Raw genomic sequence first — 22323 nt, forward strand, 5'->3', positions numbered from 1 at the left:
TGTTCTAATTTCCCGCCAATTGTTTTTTCAAATTCGGGGCTATTATAGGACACTAATTATGAAGTGATATCAAATAAATAGAACAATAAGGATATAAAGTCGTACTAGATCATATGATAGATAAAAAGATCAAAAGTTTAATTTATAAGATTTGGTGGAACACATATCCTAAGAGGAATTAGTTTATTGCATATAAATAAATGGACCTTAAAATGAATTAATTTCTTAATGTACAGTTTTGTTTATACAAAAAATATTAAATAATTGAGCTTTTATTATTACTTACTAGAAAAATGAGAGGATGTTTTTTTTGTTCACTTTTAATAAATGTTTAAAAAATTGAAAGCATTATATATTTTCCTCCTCTTAAAATGATGTTGTTTTTGTGCTTTTTTAAATGATTGACTCGTTGCTTGAGTCACTAACTATGTTTTTTAAATAATTGACTCGTTGTTTAAGTTAGATTGACCCCTCTATTGGTTAATAATTATATATTATCTACAATATTTTTCTTAAATTTAAGAAAATTTGACCATATTTAAATAGTTCTACTTTTCATATATTTTAAAGACAACTATTAAATTAATCTTGATGTATATAAATGTAGTAGTAAACAATTTAGATTATTTTTTTAAATTTGATATATAAGATCTAATGATATAAACTTTTAATCCAACAATTGCTTTATTATAATCTATATTATATAAAAAGATATTAATTATATAAGTGTTAACTTAATTTAGTCATTTGATTGTATGATTGAATGCACAAAGTACTTGGGTTGGGTAATTGGCAATATCGAGTAGTGTTTACTATATCTTCTATGTTATCAAATAAACCTAAAATTGATTTTAATATTATTACTTTGTGAAAGAAGTTTTTAAAAGAGTTAATATATATACACTGTCAGTATAAAGATTTATACATAGTCAATATATTATCTATTATTCATTTGTATTACTTTTTTGAAGGATCAAATATGATTGAAAATGAATCATGAATGGAATGGCTTTTCAAATTCAACACGGTTATGTAGGCAGAATAGGGTATACTGCAGCATAAAGTTGGAGAGCATGGTATGCTGCATATAAAGTTGGAGAGTTGGGTATGTATGCTGCACCATATAACACAACAAAAATACAACAACTAAACCTTTATTCCGAGCTCGGTTATGTAGGCAGTGTAGGTCTTTGGGAAGAACAAAAAGCAAGCAGTGTTAAAAGAAAAGACCAGTATAGAAAAAAGGTAGAAAATGGAAGAAAAAAATAAAGGAGGTAGAAGCTGAGTGATAGAGGTGAAGGCTGAGATTGAAAAGTTTTAGAATAAATGCTTAACCATTTCTCATATGTGTAAAATGTTGTTCATTAGTTTTTCTTATTTTATTCAATTTTACTCTTATCAAATTCATTAGAATATATATATGCGTGATACATGTCCTAAACCCAGATAAAAGATGAATGTTGTATTAGACAGTTGATAACTAACGTAAGCATGTTTCATATGTATAAAATGTTGTTCATCAGTTTTTCTTATCTTAGTAGTTAATAAATTGATGTGTTTGATGCATATGCATATACAACCAGTCCTAAGCTCGGATAAAAAGTGAATTTTGTGTTAGGTAGTCAATAACCAACGTAAAACTTTGTCGAATCTGTGTAATAGCTATGTAACTAAATTATCCAACAACTTTGAAGTCAGAAATTACTGCACACCAATCCATCCTACCTTCACCATACAAATATAGAGTCAAGAATCTTGCTTGCACAGTTGCACTTCACCAACAATTGAAGTGCATGGTATCAAAAGAAACCATCATGGTTCACATGAAATAGATAATCCTTGAAACTATAGTACTATTTTTCACCTGTAATTATCAGTATCAAAACTATGAGTACTTACATGAGCTCAGTTCACATGAGACATCTACAATGAACCTTAATTTCAACCTGGCCAATGCTAGAGCATGAAAAAGTAGCTACATCTAGTTCCCATAAGATGATTCTACATGATGATGCCTATCAAAATACTTCAAAGTTAAAACTGGGCATCATGTGGTTCCGGGAGCATTACTTCTTGCGGCTGGTTTACGATTCAAGTAACGAACAACAGCATCTTCAACCCTGTTTAAGTCGTAAAACAAGAACATGTTAAGTAATAATATCTAACAGTGAATGGTAAGTTGCAGCCTTTATTATAAATAAAAAGAAAAAAGTACATTATCTAAAAAAGAAGCATGTGAATCTTGTTCAAGTCCAATTTCACCAGGCACATGAACCAAAGAAAAAAATACATCATGCATTTTCATTCGAGTTAAAAAATGGTAGCCCAATGCACGAGGCTCCCACTTAGTGGGGTCTATGGAGGATAAATGTAGGCAGCTTACATTCGCAAACAGAGAGACTATTTCCAGGTTTCATTCGAGTTAAAACTTGAAATGAAAACATAATGTAGACAGTGAAGAAAAGAATATATACATTCATCTAAAAATCTAAAATACAGTTTCAGTTATACCACATATCAGTACATTACCCTTTTCTGCGGCAATCAATGAAATGGAACTATTAATCACAAAACTATAGACCATGATTTTAAATAATGTTGCCTTGGATGACAATTGATTTGTTTGCAACTATAGGAAGTAGTGTGCATAAAATTAAAATAAACAAATGGAGAAGAATAAGGGTATGTCAGAACTCAGAAGTATCCGTTACGCTTACCATGGTTGGTTAAAGAAATCCGATCTACGCTCTTTTTCAGCATTGCGACTAGACTCTCCAGCTGCAAGTTTCAGATCCCTGCTTTGAGATTCGATCAAGGCATTAATCAATTCCACAGGAGATTGACTGAAACCAAGAAAGAATGCTCTTCTCCTACGGTGTTCGTGGATTTTTTTAATGATTCCACATATAGCTTCATCACATGCATCAATCTCTTTGTTTTTCTCCGCGTTAGCCAATAATGAAGACAACTCCATCTGAATAGGGAAAGGAATATCAACCATCAAATCATAACAAACACTTCCAACCGGACTATTTCCCGAGAGCTTGATCTTATGCTCTAAGAGTATAGGTTGTGGAGGGAGTAAATGGTGTGATAACCTCTGTGCAACATCAGTAAATTTCATCTTTTCTTCCCCAAATACTTTCTGAAGATGCGGATCACAGTGAAAGAAAGAAGGATCATTTGGGTTCTGTAATTTCCTGGCCTTCACATAGTGCCATATAGCAGCAATAATTCTTGGTCGAGTGTCGACCTCAATACCGAGGACTTCTTTCAATGCTGGTGAAAGCTTAAATTTCTCAGGTATATGGTTCATTTCCAAACGTATATGCGCTGAAAATTCTTTATCCCCTTTCCTCTTAACTTCAAAACCTTCATGAGGAGCAGCTGATCGAGCATTCTCCCACTTAATAATGTGATTATCGGGATACAGTCTCTGATCTAAACTAATGGTAACTCTTTTGAAGAACGACGAAAACTTCGGATATGACTCAGTTGACTTCTGAACACCTCCAGGTTGATCAGGTTCTTCATTATCTTCCAATATTCTCCCAACTATCTTAAGGGTCCAAGTAGGAGGTTCAGCATTCGACCTCGTAGGAAACGTGTGAGTTTGGTTAGCGAAAGTGTTGAACACGTAAATACGAAGTGTTTTCTGAATGCAAGGCGGGTTTTTAAGTGCTTCTTGGATGTCAATCTTCTTTCTAGCATACAAAGCATCCACACGAGCCTCAAACTCGAGAAGCTGTGTGTAAATAGCAGACTCGGGCAGAACAGTAGCAACTCTATCCTGAAGATGCTTCTCATCGAGCTTCTGTTTCTTTCTCCGAGCACCAGGCATAAGTTCCACAGGCTTCAGAGGCGAAAACCCAACAGGCAGAGTCGGGGCTTTCATAGGTAAACGCTTCGCAATTGCATTACCAGCCAATGCTGAGAAAGAGGACCGCGGCACACCGAAATTCTGATTAAGATTCAGCCCGTGAGCTTGTAACTGAGCCTGGAACTGAGCTTGGGCATTGGCTTGGGCAATGGCATGGGCTTGAGCTTGGGACAACATATACTGACCCTGAAAACCAGCCGGAATCTGGGGTTGGGAATACGAAAATCCGGGGTTTCCCGATGTCGAATGGAATCCTATTCCGGCGTTTCCAAAAGGTGACATAGAGCCACCAGGGCCCTTAGAAGGCATACCATTGTTCTCAGACATTGAGTTCCAACTATAATCGAATAAGTGAACCAAGTCAGAAAAAATCTCAGTTAGTGTTTTAAATTACGGTTGCAGTTTCGATTATAACAATTGTGTATAATTACAATGGCTGCAATAGCAGTCCCAATGTCCTTACGGAGACTCCTAAAATCATTATATTGTCGCCGTAACTACGACTGCAATTTAAAACACTGATTTTTTTCACTAAAGTTGTGGGAATAAAGTGGGGTTAAGTGATTTACCTTAATCTGAAATAGAGAAAGATTGAAAGTGTTGAATGGATTGGAATTGATTGATGAGGGAAATTGAGCTTTGACCTTTAGCAATGGGGTCTGTGATGGCGCTGCTGATTACTACTGCATAGGGTTTATGAAGAAAAACAATTCTGTGGATAAATAAAAATTATCAAATGTTTTTATATATATAACATTTTCGTTGTTTGGTGTTTAAAAATTAATTTAATAATAGTTTAAAATTTTATATGGTCCAACGGGTAGTCAAATATATTCATTTGTGTTTTGGGATAATGTTAAAATATGAGAAAATATTTATGCAATGAGTTTTATATATTATCATTATATTATCTATTATTTATCTTTAAATATTATTGGTTCTTCAAAAAATAATCTAATTAATTGATAAATGATATAATAGTTGTGTATATTGTGATTACAAATATATTATACTCTTAAAAAATACAATCTTTGGAAAATTAAGATTGATAATAACCCTTTTACTAAATTTTAAAGATATATAACTTGAAAATATCTTACTTGTCCAAAATTATTTACACTTTGTTTGACGAGAAAGAAGAAAATGACAAGATATAAATAGATAAGAAATAAAATGAAAATTGTAATAGAATTTATATTGCTTGCTATAGCAGAAAATGAGAAACAAAAGAGAAATAATTATTATTCACTTTTTAATTTATTTGACTGGATACAAAGTGAAAAAAGAAACAATGAAGATAGATATAAAGAGACAAAAAGTATGCTTAAATAAAAAGAAAACAAAAATATATTCAATTATTATTAATATTTTAGATTTATTGTATTATATTATCACTATTAATTATTCATCTTAAGTATTAATTTTTATAACTTATTTTTTAAATACATCTTTTAAAAATTCTATCCTTTTATAATATACATGTATGAAGTGTTATAACTCAAGTTTATGTAACATGTAGTACTTAATATATATATATATATACTAATTTTATTTTTTTGTAAGTTTTTGGTGATCACTTGTCCCAAGATTTGGTGTCACATTATGTATCAATTCTATTAAAAAATGTCAATTAGTTAAGAAAAAAATCATTAAAATAGAAAACAATTTTTTTGATTACTTATTGCAATGTGATTGACTTGGGATAGGAAACATGAATTGTTTGGGACATGTGATCCTTAGAAAGAATTTATTTGACTGGATACAAAGTGAAAAAAGAAAGAATGAAGATATATATAAAAAGACAAAAAGTATGCTCAACTTTCACAGAAGTTGCAGAATTAGTTACATAAAGAGCCTTAAAAGAAAAAAGAGAGGAAATGATGGAGAGAGGAATTGAACCACATGAGAGAGAAAAGTTTTGAATTCAATACATCTATGTCTCACTATTTTCATGATTACCTAATTATACCATTGCCTCACTATTTTCATGATTACCTACTTATACTATTGCCTCACATACAATATTCTTTCATACACGTATTTTGCCTTTTGTTGCGAGCCCTTCTTCCCAACCGTGTAATTGAATCCCCCAGGCCTGCATGATTCTCTTCTTTGGCCCCTTTTTTCTTTCTCTCAATTGTTGATAGCATTTGTTACAATTCTCCCTCCATAAAAATTAACCTTGTCCTCAAGGTTGAAGACAAGAAAAGCCACAAGTAGAATTGAATGATCTTCCCATGTAGCATGAGAAGAATCCAATTTGTCCCACAATATGAGGTGTTGTTTAACTTCTTGGTTCCCCTGACAATGGTTCTTGTTTGCTATATGGAATCTGGTTGAAGCACGGGCCTGGAGACATCAATAGTCATAGGTAGTGGAATGTATGGTTGAGCATGAGTATCATGACAAGTTTTCAGTTGTGAAACATGGAAAACATGATGAATTTTGGTATTCTCAGGCAGTGTTAATTTGCAAGCCACCTTTCCAATTTGTCTTTCAACTATAAATGGACCAACGTAACAGAGGCTAAGCTTTTGATTCTTCCTCAAGGAAAGAGAATGTTGTCGATATGGTTGCAGCTTCACTAAAACCTTGTATCCAATCTGAAATTCGACATTTCTTCTTTTCAAATCAACATTATTCTTTTGAATTTATTGTGCCTGCTGTAAATGGTTCTTGAGCTGAGTTAAAATGTGACCTCGAAGCAACAATTGTTCTTGTACCGAAACTGGCTCAACACTAGTAGGTAAAAGCTAATCAATTTAGGGGGGTCCCTTCCATAAACCGCTTTAAAGGGAGACATGCACGTGCTAGTGTGGTATGCAGTGTTATACCAATATTCAACCCAAGGTAAAAGTTTGACCCATTCTTTGGGGCTGTCAAAAGTGAAACACCTCAGGTACATTTCGAGGAATTTATTTAGTGCCTCAGACTGACCATTTGTTTGTTGGTGATAAGCTATGGACATTGTCAAAGTTGTGGCACTTAATTTCAGAAGTTGTTGCCAAAAGTGGCTTGTGAACACCTTATCCCTATCAAAAACTATAGTCTTAGGGATACCATGTAATTTGACTACCATGCGCATAAAAGTTTATGCTACTTGCTTGCTGTTATAGTCACTTTTGAGAGTTGCAATGTGAGCATATTTAGATAGTCTATCCACAACCACATAGATCACTGTATAGCCATGAGAGGAAGACAACCTATAATGAAATCCATGGCTAAATCCTCCCATATTTGTGTAGGAATTGGTAAAGGCTGCAGAAGTCCTGAAGGATGAACATTTGTTGTTTTGGCTTGTTGGCATACCAAGTAGTGTTACACAAATTCTCTAATATCCTAATGCATTCCAGACCCAAAAAATTGGGATGCAATTCTAGCCAATGTTCTGGTATAGGTAGCATGTCCATCCACATTGGAACTGTGAAATTCCCTTAAGATTTGTTGAATCATCTCTGGGTTTTCAAGAGCAACAATTATGCCTTTCCACAACAACAACTTGTCTTGGAGTGAATAGTGAGAATTTGCTACCATTTTGTTAGAGCAATCTACGACAATAAGTGCTAATGTAGGGTCATGAACTTATGATTTTCTTAAGGCATCCAGAAACTATATTTCTGTAGTGGACCAAGCCATGAAAAATGACATGGATAGTACATCAGTAGGAATATTTTCTTTCTCTGACTTGTATTCATTAGTAAAATCATACCCGAGGAGCTTAGGTAACCATGACTATTGTTCACGAGTATGAAGAGCTTGTTCAATGAGTGTCTTAAGGCTCTTTTGGTATGTTCTAATAATGAATGTATGGCCAAGCAAATAATGTTTAAACTTGGAGATGGCCTCAGTAATAGCAAAAGATCCCCTGGAATAAGTAGATTTTTTAAGCATTCTTGTTGATAATTTCTTAGAGAAGAAAGCAATGAGATGACCTTCTTGACTTAGAACAACTCCAATGTCATTCCCTGATGCATCAGTTTCCAAATTGAATAGCTTGGAGAAATTTGGCAGGGCTAACATAGGGGCCTTAGTGATTGTCTGTTTCAATGCTTCAAAGGCTGAAATAGCAGTGGACCCACTTTAAACTATATTTCTTAAGCAGATTTGTCAACACAAAAGCTGTTGAGGCATACCCTCTTAAATCTTTTATAGTATCTAGTAAGTCCCAAGAACCCTCTTAATTGTTTCATATTATGGGGAATTGGCCAATCAATCACACATTGTATCTTGCCTTTATCCATAGCCACACCTTCACCATAAACCGTATGGCCTAGATATTCTACTTGAGTTAAAAACCAAAGGCACATTTGGACAGCTTAGAAAATAGTTGATTGCACTAAAGTACTTGTAAAAAAGACTCTAGGTTTTGAAGATGAGAATTCCAAGTAGGATTGTAGACTAGGATGTCATAAAACAAACAAGAACATATTTCCTCAACAAGCCCTTGAACACATCATTCATCAAACTCTGAAAAGTTGCAGGGGCATTGGTGAGCCCAAAGGCATCACAAGCCATTCATAACGGCATTGATGAGTTCTAAAAGCAGTCTTGTATCTATCATCTTCATTCACCAAAATATGATGATAGCTAGACCTGAGATCCAACTTGGAGAAAAATCTAGCTCCATACAACTCATCAATCAATTCATCTGCAGTAGGTATAGGAAAACTTTATTTTATGGTGATAGCATTTAAGGCTCTATAGTCAGTGCAAAATCTCCATGTCCCATCTTTCTTTTTTACCAAAAAGATAGGGGAGGAAAAAGGGCTTGTGCTAGGAGAAATAATATCTTCATTGTGCATTTTTTGAACCGTCTTTTCAATTTGTTCCTTATGACTATGCGGATATCTGTATTGTTTGACTTGGACAGGTTGTGAGCCTTGCATAAAAGGAATAGAGTGATTTTGGACTTGAGTAGATGGTAACCCAATAGGGACAACAAACACCTCTTTGCATGTATGGATCAAAATTGCTAATTCAGGTTCTATGTTTGTAGGCAGTTCTAGTAATTGATCCCAAGACTCAGAGTTGTGTGTAAAAACATAGTGAGTACAACTCTGTAATTGCATCTGTATGTTGCAATCTCCTCAATGATGCACCCAATACCACATCTGCTCCAGCTATAGGCAGCAAGTATGTAGACACAACCACTGGATGGCCCTGACTCTTCACTTCCAACTCTCTTATCAGGCCTTCTAAAGTAAGGGCATTTCCATTCCCCATTAAAACCAAATTCATGTATAGGCTCAATTGGTAATTTCAGGCATTGGGCAATCTCAGGTTGTAAGAAGTTGTCTGAACTACCACTGTCCAACAGAACATGCACTTGGATTTCATTAATCAATCCTATGAATCACATAGTACCCAAACCTGACGAGCCTTTTAAAGCATTATATGATTGTGAATACTCATTTTTGTGTGGCCCAAAACCTTTTTTTTCAAAATAAATACTTTCTCAAAAAAATAAACAAATGATTTTCTAAAAAAATAAATTAATAAATAGGTTCTATAAATCTATGTCATTTTCTCAAAACAATTAAAAGCAACAAAAATAATAAGTAAAATATCAAATTAGAAAATAAATTCTTAGAAACTATACGTTTTTCCTAAAAAAAACATTTAACAAATAACTTCATTTTATTTATTTTAAAAAGTTTGAGATTATAATATTAAATAAATAAAAATAATTGAAACTATTTTTATTAATTTTTAGTTAATTACACTAACACCGACCTCAGTTTTAGTGAAATTACACAAATTACCCCTTACTTTTTTACACATATACAAATCTCCCCTAGTTTTTATACTTTCATTACACTGACCACTCTTGCATGAGAAATAAGTGTAATATTTTTAACAAAAAATGTGATAAATGCAATTAAGTTAAACAAAACATGGTATATTGTGAGGAAAAATCCAAATAATATACAAATTAATGTATCTTTATTATTTTTTGTTACAAAATGCATCAACAATTCTAAAAAGATATTGTTTAAATCGCTCTTATACTATATCGTAACGAACCAAAAATAATAAAGAGGTATCGACTCATATATTATTTGGACTTGTATCCACAATATATCATGTTTTGTTTAATTTCATTGCATTTATCATATTTTTTATTCACAAAATTACACTTATTTCTCATGAAGGGGGTGGTGAGTGTAATGAAAGTATAAAAATGAGGGGGGTTTGTGTAGGTAGAGAAAAGTGAGGGTGGTTTGTGTAGTTTCACTAAAACTCAGAGGGTGTCAGTGTAATTTACTCTAATTTTTATGATTTATTTCGAATTTATTAAGATAAATAAGCAATTAAAAACGAATATCTCGAATATCTTATTTTGAATTTAAAATAAAATAAAAACAAAAAAACCTATTCAAATGACCAGGAAGTTGGGTGGGATCTTATCCCTTAATTAGGGAGGTAATATTTTAGTTAGCAAGATTTTAGGTGTTTAGGTTAATTTTATTTAGTATAATTAGGGTGTGTTAGGGTTAGTGAGGGGTTCCAAAAAAATAGAGAAAAAGATAGATAAAATGTCTTGGGATATGTGCTGAGAGAAATAGAAAAAAGAGAGGATTCTAAAAAACAGAGCATAGTTACCGATTCGGTGAGGTCGGTTGTAGCATCAAAACCGTGTTACCCACCACTAGCCAATCACATTGCAATAGCATGGCGTTTCAGTCAGCTTTTACAAGTCACGCCAATTAGAAAACGACACGCAGGTAGATGCAACGCTTGTCGTGGACGCGTAAGTAGTAGGACATGGCTCCCTTTCCTGGTTTCGTGTCCATTCCAGTTCAGTGCTCCCTTCCCTTCAATCAATGAACTTGCGACATCTAAGCGGCTGCACCCAAGTGACGTAGGCGAGTGTGTAGTGGATAAGTGTCTTCTTCCTAACATTCTATCATGTGCAACCAGGTGCATGTTAAGCCACAATGCTAGCCAACCAGAAATAGCCACATGTCACCTTCCATCCAACTAAACCTTTTTGCCAATGGTCTTGTGATACGTCAATAGAAACTCTACTCATGTCTGTAGTGACGGATCTAGGACCCGAGAGCAGGGTGTGCAACAATGTTAAAAAATTTTAAAAATAAATATTATTATATATAAAAAGATAAAAATATTAATATCAAAATTATAAAGTTTAAATATAGTTAATCAAATAAATTACACACTGCATATAAATTAATGTAAAAGTTGTTGAACAATTCTCGCTCAATATGAGTCACTAGATTGACATTCAGTGATGCATCTCTCATTCAATATGAGTCACTAGATTCATAATCTTTATAGCTAAAAAATCTCTTTCTATGATTATTGTGACAACAACTAAAATCATTGCAAACAAAATAGAATATAACAGAAACAAAGTAGAATAAAAATAATAAATTACAAAGATTGAAAGAGGGAATAGAAACAATGAAACAAACAAAGTATAAAGAGAATGAAACAACTTAGAAGACAATGAATAAAAACATTAAAATAAAAACAATGCTAAACATATACCGGAAACAACGAAATAGAAGTAGTAAACAAATAAAAAATCAAATAGTTTTATTCGAAGGCAATGCATAAAAACAATGAAATAGAAACAATATTTAGACAATAGAAAATGAAAGTGTAATAGTAACAATGAAATAGAAAAAAATAAGCTCTATATGGATCTTTCTTTTTTTAGGTAGTCTTTTTTCCTACATAGGTAATTTTTTTAAAATTTATATAGTTAATAATTTATAAATTATAATATTAAGATTAAATATATATATATATATATATATTATATATATATATAACTTTAAAAAAATCAGAATGTGCATTTGCGCGCCCTCACCATAATGTGGTACCGTCACATATGTTTGTACTAGATTGAAACCTACACATGTTTAATTCTATTCTTTATTTCCTTTTTAAAGCAAATTTATTTTTATTAAAATAACACAATCATATTAATATATATTTTGGGACAATAGGCATAAATGTATTAAATAATATTTTGGGAAATAAAAATAAATTAATTTCATGTTTAAATAGTAACAATAAAGAAGGATAAAATTTCCTTTAATATAGTTAGTTATCAATTAAATTTCCTATGATATTTTTTTATCAACTAAGTTAATTTTATTAATTAAATAATAATCATTTATTTAGAAAAATTCCGAATATTTTATTACTTTAAATGACTTTTAACGATTTGATTTAAAAACATTTTCATATAACATTATTATTAGTATTTAAAAAATCTACAACCTTTTAGGGATCAATCAAAGGATGGAGGCAGGTCGTGTTAATATTTTTTGCCCTCATATCATCCTTGAACGGTCGCGTTATGACACTTCTTTTCATTTGATTAATTCCTAAATTAATAATAAGACAAAAAATATATATTATAATTATTTTCAAACCTTTTTAAAATGGGATGCGGTATGTACATTATTTTTTGCTGATTCATCCTTTCTAAGGAGTTAATTATTTTTACCAACAGATCATTTTAAAATTTAGAACTACGTAGTCTTGATTCTCTAAAGCATTTAGGGATACGTAGAACCAAAATTTAATCTTGTAAGACACAAAAATAAAAATAAACATTTTCTTTTAATAATTTTAATTTTAAATAAGTTAAGGGTATTTAAATTGTGCAATTAGCAATGGTACCATTTAATTACGGAAGAACGAGGTGCTAATACCTTCCTCGATTCGTAATCGACTCCCGAACTTGGACATCAAAATCTAAAGCCAAATGCGATTGGGCTAAAATAGTTTTCTACATTTTTAACCATAAAATTTAGTGGCGACTCTAAGAGGTTGCGTAGCCGAAAATTGGGGTGCGACAACTGGCGACTTTAAGAGGTTGCGTAGCCGAAAATCGGGGCGCGACATTGATAAATGAGGTTCATTTTGTAATGGGAACTCCAGAATAGCCTCATCCAATTTTTGATGGTCATGCTCATTATAAACTTCCTCCTCATCTACTTGTAATAAGAGGTATTGTTTATTATGACATCTCTAAGCAGGAGTAAACTTGTCATTGCAAGTAAAACAAAATCATTTTTCACATCTAAGTTGCATTTCAACACCTATCATTTCTTTTATTTGGTTAGATGTTGGTGGACTAGGAAGTAAGGTAGACTTGATGATTTTAGTGATTGGGAGACATTTTGATTTGTATAGTGGTTTGTTTTTGGGTTTGTGTTTGTTGTAGAAGTTTGACTATAGTTAAAATTGCTGAAAGTTCTTGGTTTTAAAAGAGTATTTCTCTTCATACAATTTTGCTAGGGACATACATATTAACAATGTAACATGATTTTGAGCAATAACATTTCTTCTAATGTCCATTTTGCGGCCCGCTACAAAGCAATCCAACAGGGCTTGCATCATAACACCTTGTACTCGATTAGCCAATGCTATACATTTTACATAATAATCTTGAACTGTAGTTTCCTGGTGCAATTTGAATAAATCAGATCTAGTACATTCATATGGTGAAGGGCCATATTCCAATTTCAAGGCTCTGGTGAAAGTAGTCCAAGAAGGAAAAGCATTATCACGACATTGCATTTGAAACTAAGGAACAACGTCCTTATCAAGATGAACAACAACAATAATCAAACATTTCTCATCCGAAGTATTATAGTAACTAAAAAATTGTTCAGTCTTGAATATCCACTGCAACACATTAGATCCATGACTCGACGGAGTAGTGATCGTTCCTGAATTGTTCCTAAGCAAGGAAGTAAAATGTGATTCAATTGTTTCAAATCTAGTGTTTTGATCATTTTCATGAGCTGTGAGAAGAGTTTTCAACTCTCTATCACGTGATTCCATCATCTCAGCTAGTTTCTTAAGGTCTGTTGGTAGGTCCTTGAGGCGAGCTACCTCCACCGTGAGTTCCTTCAGTTGTGTGTTCTCCGCCATGAAGAGATGAAAGCACCAATGTAATGATTATTAATAATTGTAAATGGAAGTAATAGAGCACTGATGAAAATTATGTATTGGAATTATAAGTGTGATTCCCAACTTTCATAGAAGATGCATAATTAGTTACATAAAGAGCCATAATAGAAGAAAAAAAGAGGAAATGATGGACAAAGGAATTGAACCACAAGAGAGAGAAAAGTTCAGAATTCAATAAACCCATACCTCACTATTTTCATGATTACCTAATTATATTATTGCCTCTCGTCCAATATTCTTTCATATGTGTATTTTGACTTTTGTTGTGGGCCCCTCTTCCCAACCGTGTAACTGAATCCCCCAGGCTCGCATGATTTTCTTCTTTGGCCCTTTTTTCTTTCTCTGTGTTGCTGATAGCATTTATTACAATGTGTTAAATTAATAATAAACTAGTAAAGGGACAAACTTGTAAAAATGAAGATCCTCTATCATTACTCATTACTTTCATCTTAAAATTTGGGAAGAGTATATTTTTGATAGAACACATGAGTATTTTCTCTTAATACTCCATTTCTCTCATCGACTAAAGGAGATCAATACGAAACTTTCTCTAATTTCTATATTCTTTCTTCTCGGAATCATATGAACCAAACACATTGTTAAAATGAATGGAATGTATAATTTTCAAGCATGTGGCACTAGATTGAATGAGATATGTTATATACGAGAACATTTTTTAAAGGTCCAATAAATTTGATGTTGGTCTAGTCTAAAATCTTGTTAGATAACAAACTAAAATAGTTAAATAAATTACGAGATATCTAATTTAAATTTGTTGAACAATAAAAAAAATATAGGTCTCTAGGCATATGAGATTGATCAAATACTATTCAAGGTGAAAGATAAGAAATAAATGTGGTGTTATTAAATTTTATTGGCCCAACTTATTTAATTAAGAATGAACATCTAACTTGTCTGAGTTACTCATTTGATCGATTATGAACCAAAACCGATATGGATTGGTTAAACTTGGCTATTTTCATATAAAATTAGTAAATCGATCTATCTAACTAGTCGTGTTAGCTGATTCAATTATTTAAAAAAATAGCATCAAATGATGTCTTGTGAGTAAAAAGATTCTTGTGTTTTCAACCTATTTGTGTTTATCTATGTCATTATATGAATTTCGTTTGTCATATTTTATCTTATATTATAAAAAAATCTAATTTTATTTAGTTAATATTTAAATTATTTTTCTGCTTTTGTTGAAATCAAATCATAAATATTTTTAGTTGGTTATTTAATTAGAATGTGTAATAGTAATATTTTCAAAATTGAAGTATAAAATTATTAAATAATGTTAGATAATATTATAAAACTTTAATAATTTTTAAGGCATGTCAATTTAACTAGTCTAATTGGTGACTTACTAATTTCATCATTGATCCAATAATTACTCGAGTTGATCACTGATTCAAGTATAAAAATGGTTAAGCGATATAAATTTTTATATAACCAAAATATGAAAAAAAATATTGATTATAAAAGTATTATAGAGTAGAAAAAATTGAGTGGTTGAAAAAATTTGAGAGTGTGCATGTGCACGCCGTGAGACCTAAATGCCACCGTCCCTATCGAAGAGTCAAGACTCTTTCTTCTAGTAAATTTCAAGGAATCGTCAACCTACTAAACAAATAAGACATATGTGAAGACATGGTTTTCATGGCTTGAAGAAGAATGAAAAATCTTGGCTTCACTTAGCAACAAAATCAAAAACGAAAAACAAGAATCACCAAGACATGGTACATATATTGTTTTGCTAGGGGGCAAACCAGAATCACCAAGCACATCAATCAGTTTTTTTACACTTTAGTTTTCTTTTTGTGCACTCGGAGAAATTGTGAACTTCCGGGAAAAAAGTTGATGATTATAGTCAAATGGTGCATATTTTTTATTTTCATTTTTCGAATATTTTTTTGTCATAAATTCCTCCCTTGAACATAGTATCTCTTGACCAATTACTATTCCCTTCGTTCTTGACCTAGTAATACGACCCATTTGAAAGCTAAAACTTTTTTCTTTACATGACTTATGTAGAAATTCACTACATCTTCAATTGATCTGAACTTCATTCCTTCATAGGGCTCTAATGGAGGCTCTGATTGTAACTCAATGTTAACATTGTCCACCTTAAGAATATCATCTCCATATATAGTTGATAATGGTAGAATCTTTAATAAAAAATGTGAAAATTTTGGAAAACAAGAAGGAGAAAAAAACAACAGAAAAAGAAAAGCAACACAAGAGACAATGAATCAGAGAGAAAGTAAAACCGATATGAGTTGAGAATATGAAATTGACATGGGCTGAGAAGGTCAAAAGGTAGATGTGATGGAAAGAGAAAAAGGGGATTATGGAATAGTTTTTAATTTTCCTTTTTTTAATTTGAAATGAAATTTTTTGATTGAACGTCAGTATAAAATAGGTTTATATTGACAATCTATAAATTTTAAACTCTTATTGATATCATAATTCATTGCATATATTACGATGTGTTTATTAAGGACACAAAATGTGCTATGTAATTAAGTAAGATATTCCATCTAATGGGCGGAATTAATGATCAAAGTATGGTTTAGGATTTTTATTGAAAAGCTGCCAATTTACATCAAGGTTGAAGAAGACATCATTGTTGAACCAAACTTGATGCTTTCATCATAAGGTTGAAGAAGACACAAAATGGCGTCATTTTGCACGTATATATATATATATATGTGTGTATATTTTAAATATTAATATAAAAGCATGTGGTTTTGTTTTAAAATTTGGGCAAAAATATTTTGAACAACTTCGTGTTGATGATGAGTAAAAACTTCCAACATGACTGAACGAGTATGGTCACATCACCACTTAACATGCTTCGTGAGTAAATCTGTAAAGTTAATAGATGAGTGAAGACGAAGGGATTAACATAGTTCTATGTTGCAAACATTGAGGACGAAAATGGTAATTTAAAATTATTAGGGACTAACTTAGTAATGTTGAAAAATATGAGGGACTAAAATGAGTGTTTACTCAAAATTTAAATATCAATAAATATGCAATCAAATAGTCATATTATTAAATAATTTTAGATTTTTGTAAAATTTGATATATTGGTTCAATGATAGAAACTTTCAATGCAACAAATGATTTGAATAAATCTATTTTATATAAGAACTTATTAATAATATAAGAGTTTACATAATTTAAAATCACCAATAAGATGTTGGTCCAGTAGTATAAGATCATGTTAGATATCTAGGAGAACTAAAATGTTAAGAGTTCGATTTATGGAAACAACATTTGTTGGGAGGGATAATCATATACCTTGAAAATAAATAGTTCCTTACCGAAATGATTAATCCAATTTTTTTTTAAGATCATCAACATATTTCTTCTCATTTGATTCTATTTAAACATGATACAAATTGTAATTATTGACCTAAACACCCTCTTATTAATCTGCACATTGAAGTATTATCTTGTTATCATTGTCATTATGATTGAGTGCACAAAGTACTTATTGGGTAACTGGCATAGTATTTATTATATGTTATATGTTATTGGACAAACTGATATTGTGCTTGTGAGTGATGATTCTTACATGAAAACATTTGTCACAAACATCATGCAACAACCACTTAAATAACTAGTACTAAAAGTTGGTGTGAATATTATTACTTTGTCAAACATGTTTCCAAATTTAACTAGTAAATGTGGGTATCCAATTGTACTCTTTGTTGAAGAAGTGTGTATGAATTTTATGAGAATGTAAAAATGTTTTAATTGGAAAATAAGACATGGTATTCAATTTTTTTATAAGCATTGCTATTCAAATAAGTGAAGTTTGTTTGTATCAACAAAACAATGATGTAAATGAAGTGTTTCTTTCTCATGGTAAATTCTAAATGGTACTCCTTCTATTTTTTTAAGAGGAAAAATGTATGCATTAACTATGTAATAGATTTATGCTCAATCAATCTATTATTTATCATTCATTTTTAATCATTATTGAATCTTATAAAAAATAATACAGATGAATAATAAATGATATACTGACTGTGTATGAATCTTTACGCTCACAATGAATAGATATTACATTATATTTTAATGCCTAATATTATTTTAAGAAATTGTTAAATCATGTAAAAATTTGATATAATTTAACTGTTTAAATTCACATGGAAAACTTTATTAATTAAAATTTGTGCAGTAAAAGGTAAAAAATGAGTAATAAAAGGTAAAAAATCGTGAAAAAATTAATAGTAAAATTTTGTTGGTTGATAATTCAAAATACTCTAAATTGATACACGGCTTAATTTTGCAATTTGGGATAGGAACAAAAATAATTATTAAAAACTAAGTATGATACAATGATATTGTTATATCATGTTTAAGCTAAACAATTTAAGGAAACCCTATTGGTATAGATCTAAAAATGAAGCATATCACTTGAGTTTTGATTAGTCAAAAAATTATTTAATAATCATATTTTAAAATTAAATGCATTTTCTTCCACCAATCATAACTCATAGTACGGGTTGTAAGACAGAAAATATAATCTCGTCTAAAAATTGTACTAACTTGCAGGGCATACCTTACCTGAGCCATAAAATTTTAATCCCCCACTTGATCAGCAACCAAATTCAACTTTAAACACTCAAAAGCCAATTTGGCATGTAAAGGATGAATGAAAAAGCTGAAAAACATGGGTTGAAAATTTGAGTTGAATTTTGCATGTTAATTTCATCCTAAACTGTACTTTGATTTTAAAAGGTACATCATCAAAAAACTATAATAAACACATAATCATAAACGCAATTTAAAACTATAACAAACACATAATCATAACCGCAATTTAAAAGGGTATGATATAGTATACAAGGCAGTGACAAAGAACTAAAAGTACATCAAATTATCTTAGTTTGACATCTAGTATTTTGAAGTATTGCAAACAAAGGAAATGACTCAAATTTGATGGTCCATAACAATATAACATGATAACTTTTGATACAAGTAACTAAATCATGAAACTTGAGCAATGAAAAACAGAAACACATTAGAATTTGAGCATTTCAGCACTCTATCTAGTTTTCTTAACCAACAACGCATTGTTCTTGCCATTTTCACTCTCCATAGTAGTGAAAGTAAGAAGTTACATCATCAAGCTTTTCCAAACACAGATCAAATGACAGAAGTTTGAAGAAAAGATAACTCCAAATTAACCTGCAAAGTGCAAGTTATATTTATTTCGGGACTAGTTTCGAAAGCTATTACTCTTCTTGTTATAACATAAAATAGAGATTTCAGGTTCCTCGCATCACAGCACAATTATGGATAAAGTGATTAAGCTGGATGCTGCCACAGTCAATTTGCCTCCACCTTAGTTTCTCAGTAGCCGGATCCGGGCAGCAAGTGTATATAGTCAAGGCGCGCTCGGTATGAGAGACCAATGGCGCGCCAATTACAAGTAACTCATCGCCTAGAGACTTAAATGCTACACCCCAACCTCCTTGTGCATCAGCTCTCACCGGAACTCGGCCTAGTTTCTTCCATAAGTTGCTTTCCTTCATATAAACCTTTAGCTCATTGGAAGAAGAATCAAGTGTGTAGAGCTGATTATTCGCGACAGCGACAAGAGGCGGAGATTGTGAAACCGAAAGAGGAATATCTTTCAACATTTGAGGAATCAAGTTCCAACTGTTTGTCTTAGCATCAAAGAATTCACCACAATTGAGATCCTTTTGATGCTCATCTTGTCCTCCAATAACATAGAACTTATCATCCATGAAACAACCAGAGCAAAACTTCCTTTTCTGATTCATCTTAGGAAGAAGTTCCCACGACTTGCTCTCTGAATTATATCTCTCAGCAGTATCCAAGACTTGGCTATAAGTATTCGTGTCAATACCGCCTGCAACAAAGGCGAAATTACCGCAAGTAGCCGATGCGAAAAGACACCTTGGATTGTTCATAAAAGGACCCTTGAGCCATTGATTCGTCGCGAACTCGTACCTCCAAATAACCGGTCCATCGAATTCCTTGCCCGAGACTAAAAGATGAGACCCTGCAGTGAAAGACTCCTTATCTCCATACTTAAAACTATAATCTGATGGGATAATTGGAAGCTTCCTACTTGACTTGAAAGGCCAATCCATTCCCCACCAGTTACTCTCACCACTAGCTAACATAAACACGGATGGTTCTACGAATCCTAGCTCTTTTCGAACCTTATAGATTTCGCCGCTATTCACTAGACTCGAGAATCGCTTATCTAAGAAACACAATTTCCAGTGCTGTGATCTTGGCATTCTAACCAAGATTGTGGTCTCTAACTCATCACTGAGAAATGGACCATTATAATCTGCATCCTGAGGTAAAGGTTCATCTGAGGAACCATTTCCATCAGAGAGTGATAATTCAAGAAGTCTCATCTTTTGTGCAGGGGAATTTGAGGAACTAACCATAAATCCAATGCCAAATAATGCTTTTATACTAGTTATTAATAGATCATTTTGATAGGAAAATGCACTCCTTCATTTTCCTCTACTTTATCTCTGAATGTTGATCACAGAAAAAACCCTTTTCACCTTATGATTGATCAATTGCCTGTGACAAGAGAAAGATAATCCAGGCATAAGTAGCTGCAAAAAAAAAATACCTTCAAATATGAGAGGTTTAAGAGAGCAAGACATACATATATATATATATATATATATATATATAAAAGGACAACATAATGTTCGAGACTCCCACCTAGTGTAATGAGTCTGGGTTGGGGAGGGTATATGTTCACAGTCTTACCGCATAAACGTAGAGACTGGTACAGGGTTTGAACCCGAAACCTATTGGCCACTAAGAGGCAACTTTAGTGTTGTTGCCAAAAAAGTACCCTATAGTAAGGTCTGGGCAGGGGAGAGTAGATATTCACAGTCTTACCCACAAACAGTTTGAAGGGTTTGAACAAATAACCATATTGGTTACTAAGTGACAACCTTACCGTTCTTGCAGAGACTCACCCGGGTGAGCAAAGTGAGATAGAAATTTGCTAAACTAGAATGAAACCAAAAATTCTTAGGGAAAGTTACAGTGATAATACACTTATAGTAATAATCTTCCATGTTTAAAAAAATATATTGACCTGTTTTGAGATTTATAGGTTGATTATACTGATCTCTGTTAACTGAGACAACATGGGTATCAAGTGTAATTTCTAAACCTGAAACTAGCAGAATAGTTGTCACAAAAATCTTCATAAAGTTATTTCATAACAATATGATAGAGTTTTCTTTGCTTAATAAAAATTCTAAGACATGACTAAAACAAAATAACTATTTTCACATTAGAAAGACAATTATATATATATATATATATATATATATAGAAAGATGCTTACCCAGATGAAACTGAAGCACAAAAACTCTAGAAACTTGACAACTTGAGAGGTTGATCAGTGTTTAGAGATTAACCCATAAACATGCCAAGAAAAAAAAACACAAGAGATTGATCTTAGAGAAGAGAAAAAGAATGAAAGTGATGTTTTTTAAGAAAAGGGTTTGTGCATATTTATTGAGATATATGCAGAAGTTGAAGAAAAACTTGAGAAGGAAACTGATAATAAAAACGAACGTTTCATATCATAAGATAACGGTTAAAGAAGAAAGAGAGAAGAAAAAAGAAAGTTTCAAAGGAGAGAAACGAAGTCAAGGGTAGAAGTAAATGAAGATTGAACGTTATAGAATCTGCAATTAATTTAAAACAAATAAGAAGAGTGGTTTAAGGCTTATTTATGTGTTGATAATAACAAGATGAAAATGTGAAGAAGAAGAAGAGAGTTATGGAAAAGAAGAAAAAAAAGTGAGCTTTTGAGTGATGAGTGTTGAGGGAAGAAAGAAAGAGAGATCCAACATGGAGACACCCACCATTTGCTGGAAAAATATGCTTAATTAAAACATGAGTATATAGCTATATAATTCTCTCATTTATCTAAATTACGAGTTCATATATCAAATTTATCATATAATATAAATTAATGTATAATTAAACATGTATGGAATATTAGTAAGATATTGATTCAATGATATAATGCTCTATTGGATCCTTAGATAGATCTAACTGACAAATATTCGATTATATAGAGTAAAAATTTATTGGGAGAGACAATCACACTTACCGAAATAGATTAATCATATTATAGGGTGAAATGATACTCTTGGTTATATAAAAAAACATGTGTCAAATTACCAAAAACAAATTGATATAGTGGTTAAAGTCTCATTAGATACATCCATATAGGTCAAAATATCAAATGTTCAATTTATGTGAATATCATATATTTGAAGAAACAACCATACATTTCAAAATAGATTAACTCACGAATATATTTTGTTATACCAAAAACAAGGGTAGAATGTATTATAATAGATAATGAGTACAATTTTATATAACTAGGAGTAAAAATATGATATTATTTTTTTAAGTACAAGCGGTGACTCTAAATGATT

At 31.8% G+C, this 22323-nt stretch overlaps 2 protein-coding genes across 5 annotated transcripts; both read right to left on the reverse strand.

The window, feature by feature from the left end:
* Positions 1825-4599, reverse strand: LOC109344365 (SWI/SNF complex component SNF12 homolog). Its single transcript, XM_019583117.1, has 3 exons — positions 4450-4599; positions 2718-4217; positions 1825-2120 (listed from the first exon to the last, which is right to left on the reverse strand). The coding sequence occupies exons 2-3, from the start codon at positions 4205-4207 to the stop codon at positions 2048-2050; spliced, it is 1563 nt and encodes a 520-aa protein (XP_019438662.1). The 5' UTR covers positions 4208-4217; positions 4450-4599; the 3' UTR covers positions 1825-2047.
* Positions 18775-21449, reverse strand: LOC109344367 (F-box/kelch-repeat protein At3g27150). 4 transcript variants are annotated; one of them, XM_019583121.1, is made up of 2 exons: positions 21216-21449; positions 18775-20428 (listed from the first exon to the last, which is right to left on the reverse strand). In XM_019583121.1, exon 2 carries the CDS (start codon positions 20284-20286, stop codon positions 19126-19128), a length of 1161 nt encoding a protein of 386 aa, XP_019438666.1. In that variant the 5' UTR covers positions 20287-20428; positions 21216-21449; the 3' UTR covers positions 18775-19125. The 4 variants fall into 4 exon arrangements, 2 of the variants coding, with proteins under 2 accessions (XP_019438666.1, XP_019438664.1); XM_019583119.1 differs by having other exon boundaries at positions 18775-20463; XR_002107321.1 differs by lacking the exon at positions 18775-20428 and adding an exon at positions 20869-21038 and having other exon boundaries at positions 21216-21342.

This window comes from Lupinus angustifolius, chromosome LG03, assembly GCF_001865875.1.
Source record: "Lupinus angustifolius cultivar Tanjil chromosome LG03, LupAngTanjil_v1.0, whole genome shotgun sequence".
In the NCBI taxonomy this organism is placed as follows: Eukaryota; Viridiplantae; Streptophyta; class Magnoliopsida; order Fabales; family Fabaceae; genus Lupinus; species Lupinus angustifolius.